Source organism: Canis aureus, chromosome X, assembly GCF_053574225.1.
Source record: "Canis aureus isolate CA01 chromosome X, VMU_Caureus_v.1.0, whole genome shotgun sequence".
NCBI lineage: Eukaryota > Metazoa > Chordata > Mammalia > Carnivora > Canidae > Canis > Canis aureus.
The window spans coordinates 93,346,087-93,373,755 of record NC_135649.1 but is presented as its reverse complement, the minus strand read 5'-3'; the positions used below and the strand labels follow the sequence as shown (position 1 = coordinate 93,373,755).

The following is a 27,669-nucleotide window of genomic DNA, read 5'->3' as shown; positions in this document are numbered from 1 at the left end:
CATAATGAAGTTAAATCTCACTTTGGTGACATGGAGCTTAGCATAAGTGACTCCATTTGGGGCCTATTGTCTTTAATAACGCAAACAATTCATTCTCCATTCTCAACATTTTACTGAGGGCCTATCCTCTGCTGGCCACTATGGAATACTCAAATGAATATCACACGGTCACCTTCTTCAAGAAGCTTTCAGTTTAATGCTTCCCTGATAATTTTTCTTAGGCTTTCAGTAGCATTTAATAGAAGTGATTATTTCCTTCTGAAATCCCTTATTTGCTTTGGATGCAAGGAAGTATTCCAGCTGCTATATATGTCTCTGAGCTGTCTTTGTTTTACCTCTAAGATTTCAACCTAATGGACCATCATATCATTTGAGTTCTTAAATATGCTTTAGGTCAGCTACTCCCGCTAAGGAATAGTGTTCCATTAAAATTAGATATTATTTAAATCTATAATCATTCCAGTGTAGTGAAGATTCATAGGAGTAATATAGATGCAGATGGGAAATGCTTGAAAATCAAAGAGAAGGGATGATGTTTGACCTTCAAACAAAGGAGCTTTATGTATGCAGCATAATTTCTTCTACCAGCTTCCACTGGCCCATGGCCAACTCAAACTTAACAATTCTAGAACTCTGGTCTCTCCTTTTACCCTTTCTTCTCATTCATTATGCTACCTTCCAGGTTTGAGCTTTCAGAATTATCTAGAGGCTTTTTTCTGCCTTTCCTTTTCCCCATTTTTTCAGTAGTGATAGGACTGCAAAATGTCTACAGAGTTGAGTACTAGATATGGCATTCTCTGATAAGTGCTTATGGTGGGTGGCATTCTATGCTCACCAAATGAGTTAGAACTAAATGTTTAAATCCCTGCTAGGAAACACTCCTGCCAAAACTGGGTTAAACTCTGTGAAAGTAGCTCTAGTGGTGATAGGTGTGCATATAAAGACTTTGAATAAAAATATTTCTCAATATTGGCTCAATTGGTTGAGCAATCAATTCTTGATTTCAACTCAGGTCATGAACTCAGAGTCATGAGATGGAGTTCTGTGTCAGGCTCTGCACTCAGTGTGGAGCCTGCTTAAGATTCTCTCTTTCTGTCTCTCTCCCTTACCTCTCACCCCCCACTCACGCTTTTTCTCTCTCAAATCAATAAATCTTTAAAAAATATTTCAAGAAATATGCCAACTAAAAAACTATAATCTTAAATGTGATAAATTATATATATTCATATATATGCTTTTAAATGTATAAAATAATATAAATATATATGTGCTGCAACAGATGTACTACTACAAATTTGTATAATCAAAGAAAATAGGTGATGGATTATGTTATATTGGGGGTTTTCTGTATTCAGGTATGTGTTGTGGCATTCACTGAGCATTGGGTGACTAATGGTCTGTTAGATGCTTTATTGTATTCAAACTTTTTCCAGATATTTTCCAATTTTATAATGTTATGCAACAATAAAATGGTTAGCCAAGTCCTATAACTCTCTATTCCATTATCATATAAGGATAGATGTGGCTGGTTGTAGGCACTTAGTAAGTTCTTTCTTATTATTAATTCTCTAAAGGAAACATCATATGCACATTTCATTGTTAAGGGAAGGGTTAAAGCTAATTGTATAAATTTTAAATTTAAAAATTAAAATTCAATACACATATAAACTATGATATTGAAATAAAGTTCAAATGCAGGTGGTATGCAAACTGTATTATACTATGATAATTTGGATTTTTCTTTTTTGATTTTAGCACTCAAGGAGCATGTATTTCTCATGTACTGCCAGAATTTCTGCTTGAACCAGAAGATTATAAAAAGTGGATTGAAATTACAGTAAGGCAATTCAGTTTCTAGGGAATAATCTGCACAGTTATTAAATTGACTGTTCTTTGGTCTTTGTTAGAAGATTTCATTTTAAAATACTGGTATTTTTATTTATGAAATGTCTTATGGATTATGCCTCTCTGGACAGCTTATTTATGTGTGTGTATAAATATTTAAATGTGTATATATGTATATATATACATATATGTATATATACACACAGACATATACACACATTTTTATATCTGTCTAAAAATCTTTGTGGAGTTCCTATTGTTGAGGAGCAAGGATATCCTGTTCCCTTCAAGGTTCTTCTAGCTAGACAAAGAATAAAATTGACATGAAACAGATTAGCAGGAGAAAATCAAATTTAATAGCAAATGTAAGGGGAATCCACACAGACATGGAAATTCCAAAGACAAAATGAGGTATATATGTGTCATTCTGAACTAAGGAGAAGGGGTAGGGGTCTGGGATTTCAAAGGGAAGGAATGCACCTCACCAGGTGCTAAGAAGAGTAGATGTTTGGTAATTAGATGTTTGCCCTGCCATACAGATGGGTCACTCAGGTAAAATCTATCTCTGCTAACAACCCTTATTCTGGGAAAGACCCTACCACCACCACCACCAATTTAAATTCTTCTGTGAGTTAAGGGAGAGGCAAAAGTTTCTCTTGAGCCCAGAGTGTCTCAGTTGCCTTCAGCTGAAAATAGCCGATATGCCAAAGTGGTATGTTTTGAGGGTACCTGTCCTAAATTCCTTCAAATTCAATATTTGTGCCAAAGTGACCCACCTAGCCTGCCCTTGGCCCCTATGCTATGCAGAAATTAATATATGGCTTTCTTAAATATATAAGTAATTGCTTCTTTTAGGGGATCTAGAAATGAATTGTGTGTGCTTATGTAAATGTTTTCTTAAATTTTTAGAATATGTATCTTCCAAGGAAAATACAAATTTAATTTCCCCACCACTTGCCACTTCCCTTCCTTAGTTAAAGGAGAGAATAGGCAGAAATTGAGCAAGACATGTCTAGTTATTGTCAAAGTATACAGTTCATTTTATGGAAACCTATTGAAAAGGGGAATTTCTTGGAGGAGCCTGCAGGCTTTGAAGCAACTCTACTTTAGTTGTGGCTCTGTTACTATACTCAACACATGATGCAAGCAGGAGAACCAGGGCTTGTCTTTTTTTTTTTTTTTTTTTTTTAAGATGTATTTATTTATTTGGTGGGGTGGAGGGGGAAGAAGAAAAGGGAGAGGGAGAAAGAGACTCTCAAGCAACTCCCTGCTGAGTACGGAGCTTGATGTGGGGCTTCACCCCATGACCTGAGCCAAAATCAAGAGTCAGATGGTCAACCAACTGAGCCACCCAGGTGCCACCAGGGACCTGTCCTTTGACACTCTGCTGAGTTACAGTGGCTTATCCAAAGGATGTGTTTCTTTTTCAGGCTCAGAGTTCAGAATAACTTTGCATCTCATTCTGCCACTTCTGTCACCAAATAAGCTAGTAGATACATTGAGTGGATAAATCTATAACCTCAGTAAGGGGCTATGCATTCCAGAAAGTTACCTCTGTTGATAGTTTCTGTTACCGGTGCATGAGGAATTAGAGATCTTGATGAATGTATAGATAGGGCATGCAAAACTTTGTAAAAAGAAAGAAAGAAAAAAAAAAACCTTATATGCTAAGTAGTTAAAATTTTGAACTTATATTTGCATTGCATTTTAATTAACATTGTAATATTTTTTCCTTAAATTCTTCCACTAATACCTTGCCTGCATGTTCCTGTATACCTAAGGAAAAGCATTATATTGTTATAGATATGAGTCAGTTTGAAGCCTGGAGTAAACGGTCATGGACAGATGTATTCCTTCAGATATACAAGGTAACATCTCCACTCTTATTCACTGCTGGTTGTTTTGGTTGATGTACCTGAATAGTGTATCGGTTAAGGTATAGGTGATACTGCCAATTAAAGAATTCAGAAACATAGTGGCTCAAATAAGATAGAGTTTTTATTTTTCTTTCTCATGAAACTGTTGAGAAAAAGGTGGTTTAGAGACAGCAGGGTGTGTCTTCCAGCCTCAGTACTGGGCTTTCATCTCTAGGACAGTTTCTCAGAACAAGAAAGAACACATCAAGGAGTAGTGGAGGAAAAGTAAATACCATTTAAGGATGTCACCTAAAAGATGAATCATTTCCTTTGGGTAGAGTTTAGTCGTATGATTGTACCTAGCTGCAGGGGATGTTGAGAAATGTAGTTCCTAAAATAGATAGCAATGGTCATATTCTGGTACTAAAAGGAAGGGTTAAAGAATGGATAATAGTGAAAATTATGGTTTCTACCTCTGCTACACACTAGACTCTTGCTATAAATATTATTCTGGAGAGATATTTACTAGGAATCATCCACCAGTAGACGAGACCAGGTTTTTTTTTTTTTTTTTTTTTTTTTTTGAGACCAGGTTTTGATGAAACTCTCCAGTTTACTTCATGCCAAGTTGCATGTGTAGGTAGATTAACATAGCATAAATTATTCCTTCGACATCATGAGCCTTTTTTTGCATAAAAAAGTGCTGACTTCAGTCCCAAGAATTATTTTCTAGGCTTCTAACTGTGGCACCGCAGAGCTTCCCCACTAAGACCAGTGGAGGCTCTTGCTCTGTCTTTGCAAGTTGAAACCACAGGTAAGGTGAGCTGTGGGACAAGGGTGTTAAAATGAGGGAGAAATTAAAGAGAAGTAGCAATTAGTCACTGAAAGGAAAGGACAAAACTAATAACTAAATACTATATAGTTTATGTCAGACTCTTTGTCACAAGAAGCTTTTTAAATGTGAGCCTGTTTACTCTTCACAAGCAATAATCTTGTTTTTTGTTTTTTTTTTAAGATTTTATTTATTTTTTCATGAGAGATACAGAGAGAGTCAGAGACATAGGCAGAGGGAGAAACAGGCTCCCTATAGGGAGCCAAATTGATGTGGGACTCCATCCTGGAGCCCCTGGATCACACCTTGAGCTGAAGGCAGACACTTAACCATTGAGTCACCGAGGCATCCTAATCTCCAGTTTTGAGATGAGGAAACAAAGGTCCACAGGCATACATACTGTCTTCCCAGATCATCTGATTTTAGCCATATCAAAACATGTCATGTAGATAAAGTTTATCTCTTCTTTGTTCTCTGCTGGGGCACAGAAACCCAAGGCTCTCTTGCTGCTGTCGGTAGCCAAAAGCCTCTACTGCAGTCAGCTACCCAGCCTACCCTGTAGAGAGTTCCTTCTGCTGCATGATTCTTACTCCTTTCCTCTTCTTCTTCCATCAGCCTGCCCTGCCTTTTTTGCAAGATGTCAAGGGGAGAAATCATGTTTTTTCTTGAGTAATTCCCTGAAGGATGTATGAGGGTATTTGTGATTCTCAGCCAAACTTAGATTTGGGAAAAGTTTTCTTTTCTGCTTTCTTAACTCCAGTCTGTATCATCTGTAATGTTGCCTGCTGAGAAAAAGGAGCAACTCTAAAACAGAAGGGCAGAAAATGCCCTACTTTATGGACAAACTAGTCCTAATTTCAGTTTGTGAGATTTATTCACTTATTCATTCATTTATCAATGCATGCATTGTTTAGGGATAATAAATAATAATAATAATTTATATAATTATTAAATAATAATAATAATTTATCTTTCCCAACCTATAAGTCTATGAATTTAAAAACCAAATGTTACTTGTAAACTCAGAATTTGATAGTGTGTCAGCTACATAGTACTTGCTTAACAAATACTTGTTGAATAAATCAGTTAACAACTATTATGGTGCAGGCACTGTACTAAGCTCTAGGGGTACACTTGATATAGTCTGTCTCTTCTAGGATTTTGTGTCCTGAAGTATATAAGTAACTATTCATATATAATTACAAGGAATGATGAAACTGCTATGATGAGGTAAGCCCAAATAACTAAGGGTCAGTGCACATAGAGAGGAACCTACCTTTCCTGTGCCTTGGGGAAGGTTCCTAGGGAAAAAAAAAAAAAAAAACAATTTAACAATTTAACCTGACCCTGAAAAATGACTAGGAGTTTTCCAGGCAGGGTGAAGGGTTGGAGCATAGGTGAGAGAGGGAGTGTGTGTGTACAATCTGTAAGGAGGTTGTAGATGAATTTTGTTGGGGAGCAAGACAGTAACATTTGTCAAGGCAAAGGGAATTAAATGTGGAAATGCCTGAGGTTAGATACGTTTGATTCTGAGGAAGAAGCACACTATGGCTGGGGGTAGGAGGGATAGACTGTGATCCCAGTCACAAATTAGATCATAATTGACTTCATAAGCCAAACCAAGGAATCTGAACTTCATGGACTTTAGCCCAGGGTCAGAGTACTGAGCTCCTAAAAGATTTTAAACAGAGGCTGACATAATCAGCTTTGCATTCTAGAGAGATCACTCTGGTACAGTGTGGAAACTGTTTGGGGGTGTAATTAAGTGCCTGGTACTGGGAATACTGTTGGTAGTGGGAGAAATGAGAAAGGAGCAGCTTTTGTAAATATTAGGAATAGAACTCAGTCTCAGTAGGACTTGGTGAATCATTAGATCTTGATGGGTGAAGAAAACAGAGAGGTAAAAGACGACAGTGGGTCTTACTGGAGTGACTGAATGGAATTTGATCCCAGTCACTGAAATGGTAAGACAAGGGATAATAACAGGATTTTGTTGAGAATAGAGGATGAGATAGGGCAAGAAAGCATAAAAAAATAATTTTGGTTATGCTGTTTTATGCTACCCTGTTTCATTACCATGTGGGTATATCCTTCAGTCAGGAAAGAGATCTGGGTGGCAGCACAGATCTGGGATTCTTCATTGATTCCATATAAAGTCATAGGAATAGATAAAAGTGCCCAGTTAGATCATTTGCAGAGCTGTGTTTCTCCATGTCTTGTGTCCAAAGCCTAGGTAGCTCTAGAATCTCTATTAAATCAGAAGCAGATTGGCAATTTCTCTTGCAAAAGCAAACAATGTTGTTGAGATGAGTTTCACAGGTTGGATAAATAGATGGTGATTTTCACACAAATTCCTTTAAATTTTCATTTTCTCATTCCTAGAGGTCATGCATGTACTCCAGGATTGCCTTTGTCAGTTCTTCTTGGCTAAAAGTTTGAATAATAGTATACAACTTGTCTCACCCAATTTGATTTTGTGTCATTTGGTTACTTTTGCTTGTTAAATGTTCATGTTTAATTGTTGCTGTTTTCTTGCATTATATTCCCAATTCACAAAAAATGTATTGATGGCTAAAAAATGGGTCATTGAAGCACAAGAGAAATTGAAAACAATAACAGAAACACTCAAATTCTCAATGCTGTTTTAAGTGTATAAATAGGGCTCTCATGTGGATATAAAGGATGAATCTGTGCTGAAAGAAGTGAATGTGATATTTTTACTGAAGAATCTAGACAAGAAAAAGATGATCAATAATAAATATCTGAATAATAAGTTTAGGTAAACTGTTTATTCATTTGTTCCCTGTGTATTGTCTGCCATAAAGTTGTTGTGTGTGTTTTTTTTTTTTTAATAGTGGCACAATTGGGTCAAATATTTTGATATTTCTAAACAAAGAATAGTGATCTTTATGGTTAATTTAAACACATTTTCCCCAAACCAATTCAAAATACTATAAAATTAGAGTATTTGTTGCTAAAGGTAGATAAGATACCAGTTATACTCAGGCATTATTTAGAATTTCATGTCCCTATAGAAGACAAGCAAAAATAGTACAAGGGATCATATTTGTGAGGAATATTTATTTATTTTTAAAGGTTTATTTATTTATTTTAGAAAGAAAGTGTGGGGGAGAGGGGCAGAGGGAGAGGGAGAGGGAGAGAGAGAATCTCCAGCAGACTGCACACTGAGTGCAGGACCTGATGGGGGCTCAATTTAACGACCCTGAGATCATGACCTGAACCAAAACTAAGAGTCAGACACTTAACTAACTATGCCACTGAAGTGCCCCTGTGTGGAATATTTAAAATGAGCTTCAATAAAACATGGTTGGAAAGTAAAAATGATGAAATTCTTTTATTAAATGGCTCTGTAGGATGTGCCACAATATCAGTGGCATGCAACATGGAAACACAATTATTCTCACATGTAATAGCAAATATTGCGTACTTTGGTTGAATATAAGGCAATGTATGAACACATTTGCATGTGTGATAAATATATGCAAAAGAAAGAAATATATGATGATGTTTTATTCTCTATCAGCGAAAGCCCATGCTCTTGGAGGAATGATTCTTTGTCATTAATTTAAGATTAATTTATAATGTAACTGGGAGAAAATCAGTTGGTGGTACATATTAATAGACGATTAGCCATTGGTCACAAGAAAGGGTGTTGCAAATGAACCCTTATTCATAGGGAAATGTAAGTCATTAAAATATGTTTCTGTTGTGAATTCATTGTTAAAGGAAATAGAAAATTTTTAAGTACTGTCAATCTAAGGCTACTGAGTTACCTAATTGCTTCGTGATCTCTGTAAATTCAAGGTCTTTATTTCCAATTTTGAGATGTCCTGATTATAAAAAGAAGGTCACTCTCACATGCATTTTTCCAACAATAGTGAGATGAAATACAGTATCTTCCTAGCACTGATGTTTTTCTGCATTTATCATTTTCATTATTTTAAGTGGCTAGTTCAAATGATGCATCACATGATGCTTTCATGTCTTGGACATATACCTATAAGATTTGAATATCATTATTTTTAAGGTGGTACAAATCACTAAAGCATCAAAAGTTTGGCTTTTTCCCAAGATTAGTTGGAGAAAAAATGTATTGAACTGTTGAATTGACAGATAATCTGAATATGATCATGTAGTTTCTGCACAGCTGAGTTGATAATTGGGAGCTGAAATCCAGCCTACATGCTGCTCATTAAGGCTATGGACACTATTGGAAGCTGCGTCTCAACAATTAAGGGGGGGGGTGCTTTTACTTTAAATAAGGATACCATCAGGACAACAATTTCTCAGACAGTGTGCCACTTTCTAATTTCCACAAAGATACTGTATAAGTTATTGAGCTCCTGACAATGGAAGCTGAAGAAACTTTTCCCAAAGATGAATGCCACTGAAAAGTAGAGTGCTATTATCTTTAATGCAATTTCCCGAGTTGAGTGTTTTTACTTTTGGCTTTTCAGTGTGATTTGATCATGAACCAGCTTAGCATTTAGTTGGTATTTGAAAGAAGATGAAGTAGACTTTAATAAAAAGATATCTCCGTAATTTCTGGCTTCATGTTGGGCCTCACTATCCATAACAATCAAACTGAGCATCTATTCTGTTAACCTGTAATTATGAGGTAGGATTTTCTCATTTGGTGGACATAGTAAGTAAAGAGATTACTGAATATATAAAGTGATATAGCTCAATACATTAATCATCTAGGTAGATATAAATACCTTGATAGAGATAGTAACAATATCATTCATCTCACTGATATGAAGCTATAATTATTCTCATTTTACTACTAACATAATGTTCTAAATATCCTGTTGAATCTTCATTTTTTAATTACAACAATTGGTGGTCTTTGTGGTTTCTTAATGCATATTTAGTGGTCTCTGGGAGATAAAATTGGGAGAAACAGACCTATAAAGTTTAAAGAAAAGATATCATTGGTTAGGAACCCAATATCTATTTTAAAACCCAGTATTTAAATAGGTAAGGAAAGAGAATCCTGCAAAATGAGCTTGAAATAGGCAAAAAGATAGCAGTAATACTTTATGGTATCATGAACAAGGAGCGAAGAAAATCTTTGAGGAAGGACGTGTTATCAGATGAAATTGAGAGGTTGCTTAAGATATTGATTTAAAATTGTCTGTTGGTTAGAGAGCAGGACGTCCAGCTTGCAAATGGGCTTCTTCGTTTCATGCGTGACAGAAAAGCTACTCAAAAATGGGTGATGTTGAGAAGGGCAAGAAGATTTTTGTTCAGAAGTGTGCCCCCAGTGCCATACTGTGGAAGGGAGGCAAGCACAAGACTGGGCCAAACCTCCATGGTTTATTTGGATGAAAGATTGGTCAGGCCCCTGGATTTTCTTACACGGGTGCCAACAAGAACAAAGGCATCACCTGGGGAAAGGAGACCCTGATGGAGTATTTGGAGAATCCCAAGAAATACATCCCTGGAACAAAAATGATCTTCGCTGGCATTAAGAAGACAGGGGAAAGAACAGACTTAATAGCTTATCTCAAAAAAAAAAAGCTACTAAGGAGTAATAGTTGGCCATCACCTTATTTATTACAAAACAAAAATGTGTCATGACTTTTTTTATGTGTACCATATCTAAATTGATCTCATTGACCAGAATTCAGATCATGAGTGGCTGATAGAATGTTTCTCTTGGACAGTCCTGATTTAAATAAGATTGGCTTGTGGTTAAATGAATATGATCAGTTTTTTGAACTTTGATAGTAATTCTGGTTTAGCAAGTGCTGTCACTGTTTTCCCCTTCTAAAAAATATGATTGGAATTGATTAGGGATGTGTAGCTTTTCAGAGAGATGGTAAAAGCCACCTCCAAATGTATAGATTGGTTTTATATTTAGATTTATATAACGGTCATATTAATATATTTAAATACTGAGGAAATCCCTTCACTGTCTCAGAACAGCAAGACTCAGCTGTGTTTCAAGCTGTATTCCCTAGCCTATTAAAGGCAATGGCTGAAGATAAGCTGGCAGTGTCCACTTTATCTTTTTAGTCTTAACTATGCTAATTTAATTAAAATTCTTTGCATCTAAAAATAAATAAATAGATACATAGATAGATAAAATTGTCTGTTGTATTGGACAACAAAGATGCCAAAAGCACTTTCAGGGTGAATGCCTGAAATGATTAATTAGGGGAAGGTTATTAGATGGACTTTGGTTTGATGAGCAAAAGGAATAAATGTGGAGACAGTAGGGTAGAAAACTCTTTCATGAGTTATAACTGGTAGAGGGAACAGATAAAAGAATCAGGGAGAAGCCAAGTTTGGGAGAGCTCTCTAAAAGCTGAGTGTAAGTAGGCATATTTTGATATTACTAAAAAGGAACTGGTAAGAAGGGAGGAGTTAAGGATCCAAAAGCTAAAAAAAGACAACTGATGCAGAACTATGCCAAAGATGATGAGTAGATTTGGTATCTAATGCAAGAGAAGGGATAGCTCATCCATTGTGGTTATAGAGAAGGAAGAAAAGTGAGTGTCAATGCAAGAACTTTTGGACAAGTGGTAGGACACTGCAGTGTTTTCATTTAAGATGTCATCCATTTGCTCTTTGAAGTAGTGATGATGGATCTTCTGAGAAAAACTAGCATATAGGCTGAGAGGGAAGGAGATCTGATAAAGAGATGATTAAGGAGCCGGGAGCCGCTATGGGTAATGGGAGTGAGAAGACAAGGGGAAACAGATCTCTGGACCTGCAGGGCTTTATCTTTAAATCAGGAACAGGTGCATCCTGGGTTTCCTGGAACCCCTGTAGTGATTGATCCCTGTGGATGGCGTGTGCTGTGCCTTAGAACTGAGGTCAGATTGCTGCTGTGCCTTCCACCACCAGGAAACTCCCCGGTAGATTCAGTCTTCTCTTGGTGCTTTTCCTCTATCTCCTGTCTTAACTGAAGCTTATGTATTCACCCCCATATCACATCCAGGTTGTCCTCTTTGGTAGGGGCTATTGATGAGCAAACATGAATACTGCTTTTTAAATTTTCTTTCTCTATTTGCCTTTTAAAATTATTGTTGTTTTTGTAATTCTTACTCTGTGGACTTAAATTATATTCCCTTTACAACAAATTTGTGATCTTGATAATATTTAGACTTAAGTGACTGCAATAAATTTTGTTGGTGTGATAAACATTTATGGTATGTTTGAGCAATGTTTCTTATATTCTTCTATTAGATCAAAGAAAAGGTAAACTTCTACAAATTAAATCTGGTCTGACATTTTCTAATTCCCCTACTTAAATTAATTGTGCCTTTTTGGGCTACATTTTGAGTTAAGATTTACTAGAATAATTTATACACAGTTTAGAACATTCTGTGAAATTGTAACAGATTAGCAAAATTAAAGTTTCACCTCATGTCTTTATCTATTTGGTATTCAGTTTTTTGATGGGGAAGTACTTGACATTTTCTCATTACTATTCCATTTATTCATTATGAGACCAATCATTACTTCTAAAATATTATTTTCTTTAAACATAGTCCAAAAATATAAGAGTCATTTCCTGGTAGAAAAACAGCTTGAATTTTAGATGAGGCAGAAACACTGACAAATGGAGACATGGTATGACCTTGTTCTTGGGAACTCTGGAAAAGGAATTAGCTTTAATAGCATGTTTTAAATTGTTGTTCTACCTCTTACGCTTTACCTTTTAAAATATTTTGAAAATCCACCATTTCGGATTAAGTATATTTCTAAATATACTTGAGCTAGGGATTGCATTGTTTCACTGTCATGTTCCTATTTCCAAGCACAGTAAATGGCTTCATATCATGCACTCAGTACGTCATAATTGAACGAAAGAATAGATGTAGACCTTCTGACCTCTTAGCTAGAATGCAATTTATGTTTGAAACATTCGTATTGCCTCAGTATCCTGTGCAGTAGTTACCACAGGACTCTCTACAGGCCTATTTCTTCTCTAAATGGGGCTCGGACAATTGAATTATTTTTTAGCTTTTAATAGTTTGTGTCTTTATTCTCTTGTCATATGTCTATTCTCTTTCGCTTTTCATCACTGTCCTATTTTTTTTCCTATTGTCATTTGTTGTAGCCTAAAAGACTAGATATCCAACTTACAAAACTTTTCTATAAAAAAAAAACAAATAGGCACTGACTTAAAGTGCACAAACAGGTTTTTATGAACTAAGTGGGAGAAAGTAAGCTTACAGACTCTGAGACTTCACAGATTGTAGCTCAGATTGTTTACATATGCATTATGTACTTGCTGGCCCACCTCCACGAGGATTTCAAACATAGCTGAGATTTGGATAGGTGAGTTGTTATTGCATGTGTCCTGACTTTCATCTTTTTTATAGGGGGTCTTCTGATTTCTTTTGCTTTTATATTGGATTAATTAACCAGAAAATATTGATGACTTGCTTTATTTAGTCTTTATTTAATTAGTCAAATACTAATTTTTAATTTTGCCATTCAGTTCTAGTAACGGTTCTCCCTTTTTCTCAATTTCAGGTTCTGGTACTATCCCGGGTTGTACCACACTGCAGCAATAATCTGCCCCCAATACCTGTGCAAAATTCTCCAAAAGTCAATCCTTGTTTTTCATCCAGCAACATATATTCTAATCCTGAAAGGATTCTACTTAATTGGATGAACACAAATTATGAGAATGCCCGACATATTATATGGAAAAACTGTCACAAAGGTGAGAATTTTTTTCTTTAAATAAATTATTACCAATTTTAGTGTGACAATGTAGAATTGGACTCAGAACCCATGGATTCTAGGCCTTACTTTTTTCTGCAAACGGGATCTCTTAACATCTTCAAGATCAGTTTCCTTACATGTAGATGGAAATAATAAAAGATGCTTCTTTAATATATTTTGAAGAATAAATGATAAAAATTATGTAGAGATGCTCTACAAAAGATAGCCTTCATATCATTGTTGGCATTTTCAGCTCTATAAAGTATTAAATTTAGGTGACAGTGCTCAAACCTTGTATGTCCTTAGTTGATATCAAGTGAAATTTGACCAGAAAACGTCTTACATGTCATTGTGACAGTCATGTTGGAAATCACTGAGTGCAATAATGCTTCATGAATCTGGGGGGAGGTTGGTCATATTAGGTCCAAATATTGAGATAAGTGGGTGTTCCTAGAGAGACCCATTCAGTGTTTGGGTGGCCACTGCCTCGTTCTTTCCTTGTGGAATGAGGCTCTATAAATTTCCACCCTAAGATCTTTCAGGATTTTTTTTTTCTTTTTTAAGTTCCAATTTTCTGTGTAGTGTATTTTTTCCCTCCATCATAACCACTGATTATAGTGAGGTGGATGACAGTGTGCATATTGGTTGTTTCTATGGCTTAAATTCAGTCCCCCTCTTCCAAGTACATACAAACCTCTTATGTTTAGAAGGGGTTGTGTTTAAGTCATTAAATTTATTTTTTATACTAAACCCTCAGAGTTTAAACTTTAGAAGTAAGAGGATTTAAGAGTGTGATTTAAAATGAGACTTTCAATTACAATTGCTCTCAACTTGAAGGCATTATTTCAGCAAACATAGTGACATCAAAATTGAAACAGATATGTTGATATATTGGTATTAGGCAATAATAAACATAGAATATTTTAGTACCTTCAAATTGATGTGCTGATAATATACAAATAATACAACTTGAATCTCTGAATAACATTCATATTTTATAAAACTGTATTTGGCTTTTTTAAAAATATAAAAAACAAAGTTCAAATCATTAGTTAGATTACTATGGTGTAAAACTTAACCAAAGTACTATAAAATATGTATATATACCAGAAATTAGTATATTCATTTGTTGTAATATGGTTCTATTTTTACCAACAAAATGGTCTATGCAAGTTAGTTTCAAATAGTTTGCTGCATTTTTAGAATAATACATTACAGGCACTAGCCCTCTTTTATTTTTTAAAAGAAATACTGGATTTTCCAGCAGCCCAGGTAGCTCAGCGGTTTAGCGCCGTCTTCAGCCCAGGGGGTGATCCTGGAGACCCGGGATGGAGCCTGCTTCTCCCTCTGCTTGTGTGTCTCTGCCTCTGTGTGTGTGTGTGTCTTATGAGTAAATAAACAAAATCTTTAAAAAATATACTGAATTTTATGCCTTTACAAAGCCTTTGCATTTTTCTCTGCTTCCTTCTGCTTGGACTATTATTTTCCTGTTTGTCTTCATGATTCCGTTTCTCACTTCATTCAAGTCCCTGCTCAAATATCACTTTATCTGAGAAGCTTTCCCATTACCCTCTCTAAAATAGCATAGACTTCCATCTTTCTCTTTCTTGCTCTGTTCTTCTCAATAGCATTTTCCCAAAATTATATATACAAAATGAAGAGTCTGTTTTCTCCAGTAGAATGTGAACTTCTTAACAGGAACAGTTTTGTCTATTTTGTTGTTCACTGGTATGTGAACATGTGGAGGGTAGGGCTGCACCTGGAACCTTTAGATTGAGAAACTCTTGAGAGAGACGCTTGGGTGGCTCAGCGGTTGAGCATCTGTCTTTGGCTCAGGGCGTAATCCTGGCGTTCCAGGATCAAGTCCTGCCTCGGGCTCCCTGTGAAGAGCCTGCTTCTGTCTCTGTCTCTCTCTGTGTCTCACATGAATAAATAAATAAAATCTTAACAAAAAAAAAAAAAAAAGAGAGAGAGAAACTCTTGAGAAAGAGGCCCAGCAATCTGTGTTTTATTAGTGTGATTCTGGTGCACACTAAAGTATGAAACAGTTAAGCTATAGTGTCACAAAAAGTGGTTTCCTTAGTGCTTTTAAATAGTTCACAGGATGGTATTTATTTACAATTGTATTTCTTAAAAACCTTTCCTTTAAATAATAATTTCTGTAACATAATAGTAACTGAAAATTTCCCCAAATTAATCAAGCCACAGATCCAGAAAGATCAGGAAATAATGAAGCAGGATAGATGCTAAAAAAAAAACAAAACAAACAAAAAACAAAACAAAACAAAACAAAAAACCCTTTATAGCTAGGAATACTACATTCAAATTGCAGAAAATCAAATATAAAGAAAGAATCTTGAAAGAAAACAGATGGGGAACAACGCCTTATGTATAGAGGAACTGAGATAAGAATTACATTGAACTCAGAAATCATGCAGTCAGGAAGAGAGTAGAGTATTTAAAGTGTTAAGAGGAAAAAAATTCTAACCTAGAATGCTGTACCCTGTAAAATTCTCTTTTGATAATGAAGGAGAAAACATTGCAAAAAATAGACCAGTGGACCTTGCTTATAAATTTTGGGGGTAAACTGATCAGTTGGCAGCTTTCAGAGTCATCTTTATGGATAGTCTGTCCTTGATCAGCATGATGGGGCAACAAATAAATAATTTTTTAGTTGTTTATGGCTTTCCCAGAAACTCTTGAGAGTTGGGCAGTGGCTTCCATGTTACATATCTGCAGAGGTCTTTATCAGCACCTCCACCTCAGTCAAGACAAGTCTGACATATATTTCTCATTAGAATTTCTTTGTAATGATGTAGGAACAAGGAAGGATGTGATAAGTGAGGGAGTTTCCTTGTCAAGGAGAGTATGGAGTGGTAAAGTTGGAATCAGTTGGTTCAGAAGACTGGCCATCCAGGGCTTTGAATATCAGGACAATGTCTTAGGACTTCATTCTGTTGGCCTTGGAGAGTCATGGGAGATGGCCAAGGCAGTGACTGCTATGATAAAATGGGTATTTGGTCTGGTGGCCACAGCAAGCCCATGGATCAAAGTACACTGAGGTCACATGCTTTTGTTCAGCACACGCTGAATTTAGTGCTGAGAGGACACTGAGATTTCTTAACCCTGGACTTTCTATAAATTTGTTCAAGAGTATGTGGTGCCTGGAAGTCCAAGTTTGGGAGTTTCCTTTCATAGCTATAGATAGTTGCTCAGAGGCGCTGTTAAAAAGCAAACAAACCAAAACACGAATAAAAAGAGTTACCCATCCTATGTCTGAAAATTCATAACATGGTGATTTGTTCTAAGAGTTGTGAAAGTCCAACAGCATTTTCCATGTAATAAGTGAACACTTGTTTTGTATAAGTAGGGGACCTTTTTAGGGCTTGCCAGGGAGTATATTTGCCCTTATACCACTTATCCTCTTGTTCCCGCTAGCTCTTTGTATTATATGTACTTAAGCTCTTTATCATTAACACAATAGTGTTTTTCACTGATGAACCTTCTTTTTTCAACTTTGTGACAACTTCTTCTTCAGTAGATCATGCCTGTGATAAAATATCCTGTTTGTTATTCTTTTGGACCCTTTTCTTTAATTGCTATATTTGATTGCTAATGGAAATTTTATCATCCTATAATTACCTGGTGATTTTGAGAACCGCAACAGACCATTTTTGTAATACAGAGTTTAATTTCAGAGAGGACTAAGTACTTTCATTTGACTGTGCTTTTAACAAAAATCCCAAAATTGGAGCATTTTGAACTGTCTGTTCAAAGGAGCTTTATTCTACAAAATACTTATAATATTTAACTGATGCTTATTTTAACATTTTTTTATGAAGTAACAATTGTAGTTCTTATGAATGGAAAATAGTTTTTATTCTATTTTTTCTTGTGAAGCAGTCATAAATATATTTTATCTTTTCTTTTATATACTATCTAAAGGTATCCTTGATTTCATTTATCATGGGCTAGTTTGTTAAAGTAAACAATATTCAGTACAGGGGCACCTGGGTGGCTCAGCGGTTAAGTGTCTGCCTTTGGCTCAGGTCATGATCCCAGAGTCTGGGATTGAGTCCTACATCAGGCTTCCTGCGCGGAGCCTGCTTCTGCCTTTGCCTATGTCTCCGCCCCTGTCTCTCTGGGTCTCTCATGAATAAATAAATAAAATCTTTAAAAAAAACAATATTCAAAAAAAAAACAATATTCAGTACACATTTGGGAAACTGTACTGGCCTTTTAATGGTATCTATTCTTAAAACTAATGTAGTATTGAGGTCTTAAATATGTATATGTTGGTTGTTTCAAATGTGTCTAATTTTCAACTTTATTAAACCAGAAAATAGTCATTATTTACAAAGAGTTTTATATTTTTTCAGAAGTTCCAAATTATCCCTTTAATGCTTAGCATTAAATATTTATTGTCAATGATGCAAGATTAAAATGCACATAGATGATAGAAATGGTATAATTTGATATTTTAATGTTACATTTAGAATGTTTTATATTGGGAATGTGACTGTCAGTCAATATGTAGAAGTCATGATTAGTGTGAAACTCAACACTAAATTCAGAGAAATGCCAAGCAGTCAAACAAATATGAGAACAGAAAGTTAAGCCATTTCCAGTGGATTAGCAGTGTGGTTTAATAAATCAAGGCAAACCAAGTCAATATCCATGTGTCCTGGAAAATGAAGGATGTAAAAATTCATCCACAACCAGACCACATTCTGTCTTTCATGTTCATACCTACTCAATGTCAATGCTCTGAGCCAGAGACCACTGGGAACACATGGATAGTTGAAGGAATTCTTTTCAATGCTCATTGCAATGAGGCAGACCATACATTATGAAGAATCATGGAGTGTCTCACAGTAAAAGATAATATGGAAGACAGGATTTGTGCATTGCCTAGGTAAATTGGGGACAGGTTCAAGGAAAAAAGGATTTACCTTAATTGTATGCTATCAGGGGCAGTGGTAATTCTATCGGTAACTTAATAAATCTTATCTCGAGGAAAGAAGACTATAATTGAGGTCAATTCTTTAATTGGTAGAAAAGCAATGACCACTTTTATTAGTCAGGAGAGAGGGATGTTTGGTATTGTCAACCTTAAAAATAATAATTTTATTAAGGCAATGAATTTATTTGAGAATATCAGAGGAATGGCAATTCTGGACAAGCAGACTATGGCAAACCATAGGAAGTATGAAGAGACAAGGGGAAAAGGGGAAGATCAACTTTTATTAGGTTTAGGAGGAAATTGAGGAGGGTTGTTTTGAACAGAAGTTCATTGGAGAGGAACAAGAGTTTGAGGATGTGGTGGTTTTTCATTGGTTACAGATGCATTATTGCTGGGGCAGGGAAGGGTCTTCCTTCTTTTCCTTAAGAGCAAGAGATAAAATACTTCCTTTTTCCTGCTTGTTATGCAGGCTGCGGTGACTGGTACTACTTTGATTCCCCCTTCAGGGCTTCCCTAACTCAATTTTAAATGAGATTTCCATTACTCATTTTCACAGTATTTTGTAGTATGCTGATTAAAGAACTAAGAATTTTACATATAATGGTTTATTTAATCCTCAGAATAAGCAACACGATCAAGTAACTATTGCTATTATTAACAGGAAAACTAAGGCAGAGAGGTTAATTTATTTTCCTAGGAAAGTGTGTGACTGGGCTTTGAATCCAAGCAGTTTGACCTCCAAGGCTCATGTTAAGTATCATTGTGTGATGCTACTCCTTCAAAATGTTAATTCTTCTTTAGCTTAGATCTGTGCAATTCTTGCAAATTCTTTCCTAATGTCCAGAGAGATATCTCATTTCCCTTTTCATCCACCAAGAGTGAGTTTTCAAATCTGGATGCCCTTTTGCAATCACCTGGGAAATTAAAAAAATGAAAATGGATGCCCCACTCCAGGCCAACTGAAACTGAATTTGTGGGGGTGTTGCCTGCACATCTGCAGCTTTTAAAAGCTTTCTAGGTGGCTCTGGTGTACAGTGAAGGTTAAAAACTCTAATATGTGCAAATTTAAAAATAGAGAATAAGATTAAATAGTGCAGAGGTACCTAATAACATAAATCTTCGTTCACCACAAGAAATATATTTTCCAAAATATGTCTCAAATTTAAAAGAAGAAACTTATAAATAACATTATGAATTCTGAGGGTTTTTTGGTTCTGTTTCGTTGCTAGCCATTATGATTTTACATAGCAACGGTAACCATTGCTGTGACAGGTAAGTTAATTCTTGCTCTCATTTCTTCTCACCTTTCTGCCCAAGTGTATCATCTCGTTACATTCGTTATGCCTATATTGTCAGTATTTATAACCACTTCTATTCTATTCTGTCGATAGTCCATTAGGTGTCATTTTACCTGGATTCTCCATTTTTATTTATTTTTTGGATTCAGTTATTGGGTGGCTGGCTTTCATAATTGTTTTGCTTTTCTTTTTCTTTTTCTTTTTTTTTTAAGATTTTATGTATTTATTCATGAGAGACACAGAGAGAGAGAGAGAGAGAGAGAGAGGCAGAGTCACAGGCAGAGGGAGAAGCAGGCTCCATGCAGGGAGCCCGACGTCGGACTCAGTCATGGGTCTCCGGGATCAGGCGGAAGGTGGCGCTAAACCGCTGAGCCACCCGGGCTGCCCTTGTTTTGTTTTTCTAAGAAAACCCTTTCCAGGGGTCTCTGAGTTCTGTTTGTAAATATCTTCTTTAAAAAAAAAAAAAAAAAAAAAAAAAGTATGATTGCATCTTGACTAGGAATAATATTTGAGTCACCCTTTATTTTTCTCCAGACTCTATGTAGGGCGTCCTATTGTGTTATGTCTATAAAATAGCTTGGCAGATTGGAGATCAGGCTGATGATTTCTCCCCTATAAGTGATTTGCTTTGTTTGACTCTAAACTTATTTATATTCACAAAGTGGGTGGTGTGTACAAGAGTATGAAACCTGTTCTAAACATTTAGTTTGTAAATTTGGCATAGGAAGTATTTACTGTATTCCTGTTGAGGTGAAAGATATTGGTTGAAACTGAGTCATGAAGAGGATTTTTCTTTCTTCTTTTTAAAGAAAAGGGTGGACTTTATATTTGTAAGACACTACAGGATATGAGTTGTTTTGTTTTGTTTTTAAAGAAAAGGGTGGAAAAAATAAAGGGTGAAATGAGGCTTTTTCTAACCTTTTATTAACACGGATGATCTTATACCTGACCTTTTTCATGCTTAAGCAAAATACATTCAACATTTCATCATTAATTGTGATATTTACTGTACAATTACTTTGTAGATTGTGTTCTAGAATTTATATCCTTTCAATTTTCCAGGAATTTTTATAATGAATACTATTTAATTATATATATTATATACAGTTGACCCTTGAACAACATGGTTTTGAACTGTGCAAGTCCACTCATGTGTGGATTTTTTTTTAATGATACAGGACTGTAAGTATATTTTCTCTTCCTTGTGATTTCTTTTTTTAAAAAGAGGATTTTATTTATTTATTTCATTTTATTTGTTTGCTTGTTTATTTATTTATTTATTTATTTAACAGAGACAGAGCATGCACACAAGCAGGGGGAGTGGCAAGCAGAGGGAGAGGGAGAAGCAGGCAGAACAGAGCCTGATGTGGGACTTGATCCCAAGACCTTGGGATCATGATCTGAGCCGAAGGCAGATGTTTACCCAGCTGAGCTACCCAGGTGTCCCCTTCCTTGTGATTTTCTTAATAACATTTTATTTTCTCTAGCTTACTTTACTGTAAAAATATAATATAGAATACATAGACAAAATATGTGTTAATTGACTTGCTTATGTTTTCAGTAAGGCTTCTAGTCAACAGTAGGCTATTAGTAAAGTTTTGGAGGAGTCAAAAGTTATATACAATTTTTTCACTGTGCAGGAGATGGTACCCCAAACCCCACATTGTTCAAAGGTCAACTGTATATGCATGTATCTCTCTTTCTATTTATCTCTATCTCTCTCCATCTGTCATACTTACAATATATTAAAGTGATTTTTAAATGTAAACTAACCTTTCATTCCTGGCACAAATTTAATTTTGCCGTGGTAGCTGATCTTTTTTCTAATATCTTTCTAGAATAGTTTACTAATATTTTAGTTTTTTGCTTTAGTTTACATGAGTGATGATTTGTAATTATTCTCTGTACTTTTTAGGGTTTTGTTTTGTTTTGTTTTTGTTTTTGTTTTTGTTTTTTTGCAAATCTCAACAATTGTAGTATATTCCCTCTTTGTAGGCTTTGAGAGAATTTCTAGAAAAGTGAAATTGCTTGTTTCTTAAATTCTGTAGAATTTACTGGTAAGATTATCTGGACCTATTATTTCTTTATACTTCTTGTTTTTTTAATCAATCTTTGTCCATAGTAATTATCATCTTAGTACACAAGATGACAAGATTCTTTATTTTTTTCTAGTTTAATGATGCACTTAATGTGGAAGTTCTACCAAATATTATATACATTACCTCAATCTCATGTGGCTGATCTTCTAATTATTATATTTGGCAGGTCTTATAATTATTTAGAGCTCACATATCTTCATGATTCAATTACCTTTAGAAACAAGATGGTTTCTGCATTAAAGTATATATTACTTTGCATTTCTAAAGTGCTTTAAAATAATTAAAAATGTACTATGTTATCTTCTGAATGTAGGCACAAAAATCCTCAAAAATACTAGCAAACAGAATCCAGAAACATTTTATTTATTTATTTTTTTTAATTTTTATTTATTTATGATAGTCACACAGAGAGAGAGAGAGAGAGAGAGACAGAGACGCAGGCAGAGGGAGAAGCAGGCCCCATGCTCTGGGAGCCGGACGTGGGATTCGATCCCAGGTCTCCAGGATCGCGCCCTGGGCCAAAGGCAGGCGCCAAACCGCTGCGCCACCCAGGGATCCCCCAGAAACATTTTAAAAGGATTAAACAAAATTACTACATGAGATTTATCCCCAGAGTGCAAGATTGATTTACATAGGAATTCTGAGGTGCCTGGGTGGCTCACTCTGTTAAGCCTCCAACTCTTGGCTTTGTCTCAGGTCATGATCTCGGGTTTGTGAGATTAAGCCCTGCGTTGGGCTCCCTGTTCAGTGGGGAGTCTGCTGGAGATTCTCTCCCTCTCCCTCTGCCCATTACCCTGCTCTCTCTCCCTCTCTCTCTAAAATAAATACATCTCTAAAAAGGAATAGAATTCTAATCAATGCAAAACTCCATATTAATAGAATATTAAGGGAAGTAAAAGAGACCATTCCAAAGGACACAACAACAATGAAAACACATATCTAGCAAGAGACTTATACCAAGAATATATAAAAACACAGCACAATAATAAAACAACAAATAACCAAATTAAAAAGAAAAAACAGGGGGCATCCCAGGTGGCTCAGCGGTTTAGCACCGCCTTCAGCCCAGGGCATGATCCTGGAGACCCAGGATGGAGTCCCACATCGGGCTCCCTGCATGGAGCCTGCTTCTCCCTCTCCTGGTCTCTGCCTCTCTGTCTCTCTGTGTCTCTCTGTCTCTCATGGGTAAATAAATAAAATCTTAAAAAAAAAGAAGAAGAAGAAAAGGAGATAAGCAAATGGTCAATGAGCACATGAAGAGACTCAGTATAATACTAGTCATTAGGGAAATGCAAACCAAAAGCACAGTGTCCTAGCACTTGACACCAACTTGGATGACTAAAATTTTAAAAAAAGGGAAAAGAAAAACTATGACAAGAATTGGGGAAGATTTATGGAAATTGGAGCCTTGCACATTCCTAGAGAAATTGTAAATGATGCAACCACTTTGGAAAACAGTTTAATGTTAAAGAGTTTAACATTTCTCAAAATGGTAAAAAAAAAAAAAAAAATAGATTATTTGTCTATGAGAACAGAGAATACTATGATTCAGCAATTCCATTCATTTGTTTATACTCAAAATGTTTGAAAATACATATATTCTCACAAAAATTCTTAAATAAATGTTAATAGCCAAAGTGTGGAAGCAGCCCAAATGCCAATAAACTGATGAAAGGATAAACAAAATGTGGTGTATATATATAGTCATAAAATGGAATGTTATTAAGCTATGAAAAGAAACAAAGCACTGATAAGGCATGGATGAACCTTGAAAACATTATGCTGGGATCCCTGGGTGCCGCAGTGGTTTGGCGCCTGCCTTTGGCCCAGGGCGCGATCCTGGAGACCTGGGATCGAATCCCACGTCCGGCTCCCGGTGCATGGAGCCTGCTTCTCCCTCTGCCTATGTCTCTGCCTCTCTCTCTCTCTGTGTGACTATCATAAATAAAAAAATAAATAAATAAATAAATAAAAAAAGAAAACATTATGCTAAGTAAAAGAAGCCATAACACAAAAGGACACATATCTTGATTCCATTTCTCTGACGTGTTTAGAATAAGCAAATCCATAGTGATTGAAAGTAGGTTTGTTTTTTTCCAGTGAGTGAGGGAAGAGGGAAATGGGGAATGATAGCTAATGAGTATGAGGCTTCTTTATGTGTTGATAAAATTATGCTAAAATTAAATAGTGGTGATGATCTCACAGCTCTATAAATATATTAAATAATTTAATGAATTGGACAGTTGAATTGGATAAAATTTATGTTATATGAGTTATATATCAATAAAGCTGTTCTAAAAATGTACTGTTTTAATCACCTAAAATGTAACTTAAATAATTTTTTTATAAAAGATTTTATTTATTTGTTTGAGAGAGAGAGCTCATAAGCAGGGAAAAAGAGCAGTGGGAGAAGCAAACTTCCTGCTGAGCAGGGAGCCTGATGCAGGATTTGATCTAAGGACTCTAGGATCATGACCTTAACTGAAGGCAGATTATTAACTAACTGAGCCACCCAAGTGCCCAATTTAAATAATTATTATGCTATTCATAAACATAATATGTGCACTTATTGCTTTAATGCATAAAATGATTCAGTTTTATGTTTAGCAGTTATATCTCTAATTCATAACACTAGGAGTATTTTAATATTTCTGAATATTTGAAGTAATGTAATGTATAAACAGGTTAAATACAACTTCTAAATTAAAATTTAAAATAAAAAAATGATTTTGCTAAACTTTTTATATTTCAGTAGGTTTTAAGTGGGACCTGAAATCCTGTATTCATAACAAACTTCTAGTTGATAAAGGTGCTGCTGATTCACATAGCACACTTTGGGTAGCAAAATCTTGGAGTATACAAAAGAGAGTAGCCTAGATCAAAGGAATTAACAAAAAAGCAGAGAAAATCCCTGATATACCTAAGGTTGTGGTAAACTGGCGGAGGCTTGTAAGCAGCCTTCTTGTGAATGATAGGCTATAGGTGTGGGATCAGATCAGAGAAGTGTGGTTTTTACTTCTCAACACTGTTTTGGAGGATTATTGCCATTCTCTTTGCACAGAGAGCCATGTTTGAACAGCAACAATTCATGCCAACTGCTGTTTAAGAAATAACACAGCAGCTCCAAAGTTGTAGTGGACTGAACACCAATAGGTGCCACTGGTTTTGCACTCAGGGAGATAGAGGACTGGAAAGACCTTTAGCTACCACCCTTAAAATTACAACAAAAACATATACAAAACAACAGCAAATACCATTTAAATAGCAAATCCCCAAATGCATTAAGCTCTCCTGGGAAGCTAAGGCTGTAGGACAACAAAGTACCCTGAAGTCCAAGAAGGACGAGGTGTTTACAGGAAGAAATTAGATGATAGTAATTATCTACTTGTGGTAGAGACAGCTGGAGACTGATAAGAAGAGTTGAGTTAGGTGGCTGGTGAATTGGTAGAGACCAAGTATACACTAGTGAGAGAGCGTGAAGTCCTAGGGGCCTCAGCAATAGAGAAAGTTTGCATATCTTACAGAGTTTTACCCCACAAACGTCTCTGGTTGCTCACAGACATGACTGAGGAGTGAGTCTGGAGAATGTGTTCCTCATAGTGTAGACCTGGGGGGAGGGGCAAGCAACTTGCCCAACTTCTCTATTCCCTATAGAACAAAAAACGTTAATAAATAGGAAGAAGGACCACACATACAGTCATCTTCAGGGCCGTGATGAAAACACATTGCAGCTATAAAAAGAAACTGAATAATAATAATTACAACAACAAATCACCTCTAACCTTGAAAAAGGGGCTGGAATTCAATATGACAGTCAAGTAGAAAATCCCAAAGCATCTACAAAAAACATCCTAGAATTAGTATAGGGTTTGTTATGGTTGTAGTTTGATAAATAATCAGTATATAAAAATACTGTTTCCATATAGTGGCAGTAAACAATTGGAATTTGCAATAATAAAATATATATATGTATTATTATATATATATAATTATACATGTTATTTACCATAGCAATATAGAATAAAATGCTTAAGTATGAACCCAACAAAATATGCACAGGATATATGTACTAAGCATTATGAAACAAGAAAGAAATCAAAGAGAACTAAATAAATAGAGAAATATACCATGCACATGGGGGTAGAAGACAAATAGTAAGATATTTTATTGTCAAATTGATCTATAGATTCAATATAACCCTAGTGAAAAATCCTACTTCCCTTTTTTTTTTGTAGATATCAATTAGTTGACTCTACAGTGCAAATGGAAATGTTGGGGGTGATGAAACTTTTCTGTAATGGAAATATGATAAATACATGACAATATGTCTCTCAAAATCCTAGAAATTTACAACACAAAGAAAGAATGCTAGTACATGTGTTTTTTTTTTTTTAATCAGGCAAAACATGGAAGTAATTCAGGATTAAATGTAGACTATAACAAGTGAATCTAACTGCATTGCAAATGTTTGACAACCTCACTGAATATAATGGACAAGAAAGGTTCTGACTAAATTATCTTGTGAAAACAATCATGACTGAATACTGTAGAACTAAAGACTAAAGGAATGGTGCATGCACATGTTACTTTAGTTTCTTGTAGGGGTATGGGGTTGCAATTTTGAAATTGCTTTATATGTATACTAGGGTTGAACAAATAAGTAAATATGTTGTTGGTAATGAGAGCCAGGCTTTTCAGTATTGAAGAACCGAGTTAGAAATAAGGAAAGGGGGAAGGTTATAATGAGTCCTGTGGTGCTGTATTGCAGTTGGTGGAGTTGGAAGTAACAGCGTAACAGTTATTGTTATATTGTAATCTATCTATTAGCTTTCAGTTAGGAGATTTTTCATTACTTGTTTTCTTGTTACAGATGTGACCTATCCTCAACAAGATGTTGAACATTTTTAGGGGAATTTCTGTCTCTTTAATGATACAAGATGATATTGGGATGTTTAGAGATCTTTGTCTATATCAAATACTGTCCGGTTCACAATCAACTTGAAAGACTAGTAAATTGCCTTTTTCAGATTAAAGTTAGATTTGCTTACAGTTCTTAGAAAAATGTGAGACCGTTTGCTTTTATTAAAAGCCATAGGTGGCACATAAACGTTAAGAGAAGCACTTTTAGGTTATAAACATCCAGCCTGCCAGAAATGTGCATTTTGAACTCATTACTTTGATTGCATCACATTATATATCAGATATAGTTATTTATAAGTCTTTGTCAGCAAAAAAAAATATACTTTGAAATATATAGTTCTTTGCTGTGCATTAGCTGAAAATTTCTAGTGATCTTTGTTTGCTAGACTGTTTCTGCAATATCGTGCTATAGAAATCCTACAGAATTGTTCAATGTTGTAGTATCTCAGATGAAAAAATAGCAGGTACTATTTTTGTGAAGTATCAAGAACATCAGTGGTTCCAGAGAAATTAGTCTTCCAGTACCAGATGTAAAGCAATCTTTTTTTTTCTTGTTTTAGAGAGAGAGAGCATGTGAGTGCATGCAAGAGGGAGGTGGAGGGTGGGGGGTAGGGGTAAGGGCAGAGGGAGATGGAGAGAAAATCTCTCAAGCAGGCTCCACACCCAGCATGGAGCCTGACACTGGTCTCAATCTCACAACCCTGAGCCTAAATCAAGAGTTGCATGCTTAATCAACTGAGTCAGCCAGACACCCCAGATGTACAGTAATCTTGATTTGTGAAGTTAATATACATATCATGAAGATATCCTGTCATAGTTTCTTATTCACAGAAAATGAGAAACAAAGAATTTGCAAGGACTTAGGAAGATAGCCAATTTTTCCCCTTGTTTTCAGACAAGACATCCTCTCAAACCTATAAGAATCTAGGTCCTTTTGGAAACTTTTTTGTTTGTTTTTTGGTTTTGGCTTTGATTTCTTTTTAAGTTTTTATTTTAATTCCAGTTGCTTAACGTACAGTGTTATGCTAGTTTTAAGTGTACAACATAGAAATTCAATAACTCCGTGTATCACCCAGTGCTCATCACAAGCGTACTACTTTTTAATCCTCATCATATGTATCTCCCTAACCCCTGCCATCCCCCTGCC

At 35.5% G+C, this 27,669-nt stretch overlaps 1 protein-coding gene and 1 pseudogene across 5 annotated transcripts in view; both read left to right on the top strand.

Annotated features, from left to right (window-relative positions):
• CFAP47 (cilia and flagella associated protein 47) overlaps nt 1-27,669 on the top strand; it is a 513,403-nt gene that overhangs the window by 189,570 nt on the left and 296,164 nt on the right. For all 5 annotated transcript variants that reach the window (XR_013374394.1, XR_013374395.1, XM_077887395.1 and 2 more), the window contains exons 31-33: nt 1,756-1,837; nt 3,627-3,713; nt 13,048-13,240. Coding sequence is in view for 3 of the 5 variants with exons in the window: in XM_077887395.1 (XP_077743521.1) it covers nt 1,756-1,837; nt 3,627-3,713; nt 13,048-13,240 (362 nt within the window). In the remaining 2 variants the exon portion in view is untranslated. The remainder of the gene's footprint in view (nt 1-1,755; nt 1,838-3,626; nt 3,714-13,047; nt 13,241-27,669) is intronic.
• LOC144307863 (cytochrome c pseudogene) lies at nt 9,765-10,460 on the top strand (annotated as a pseudogene).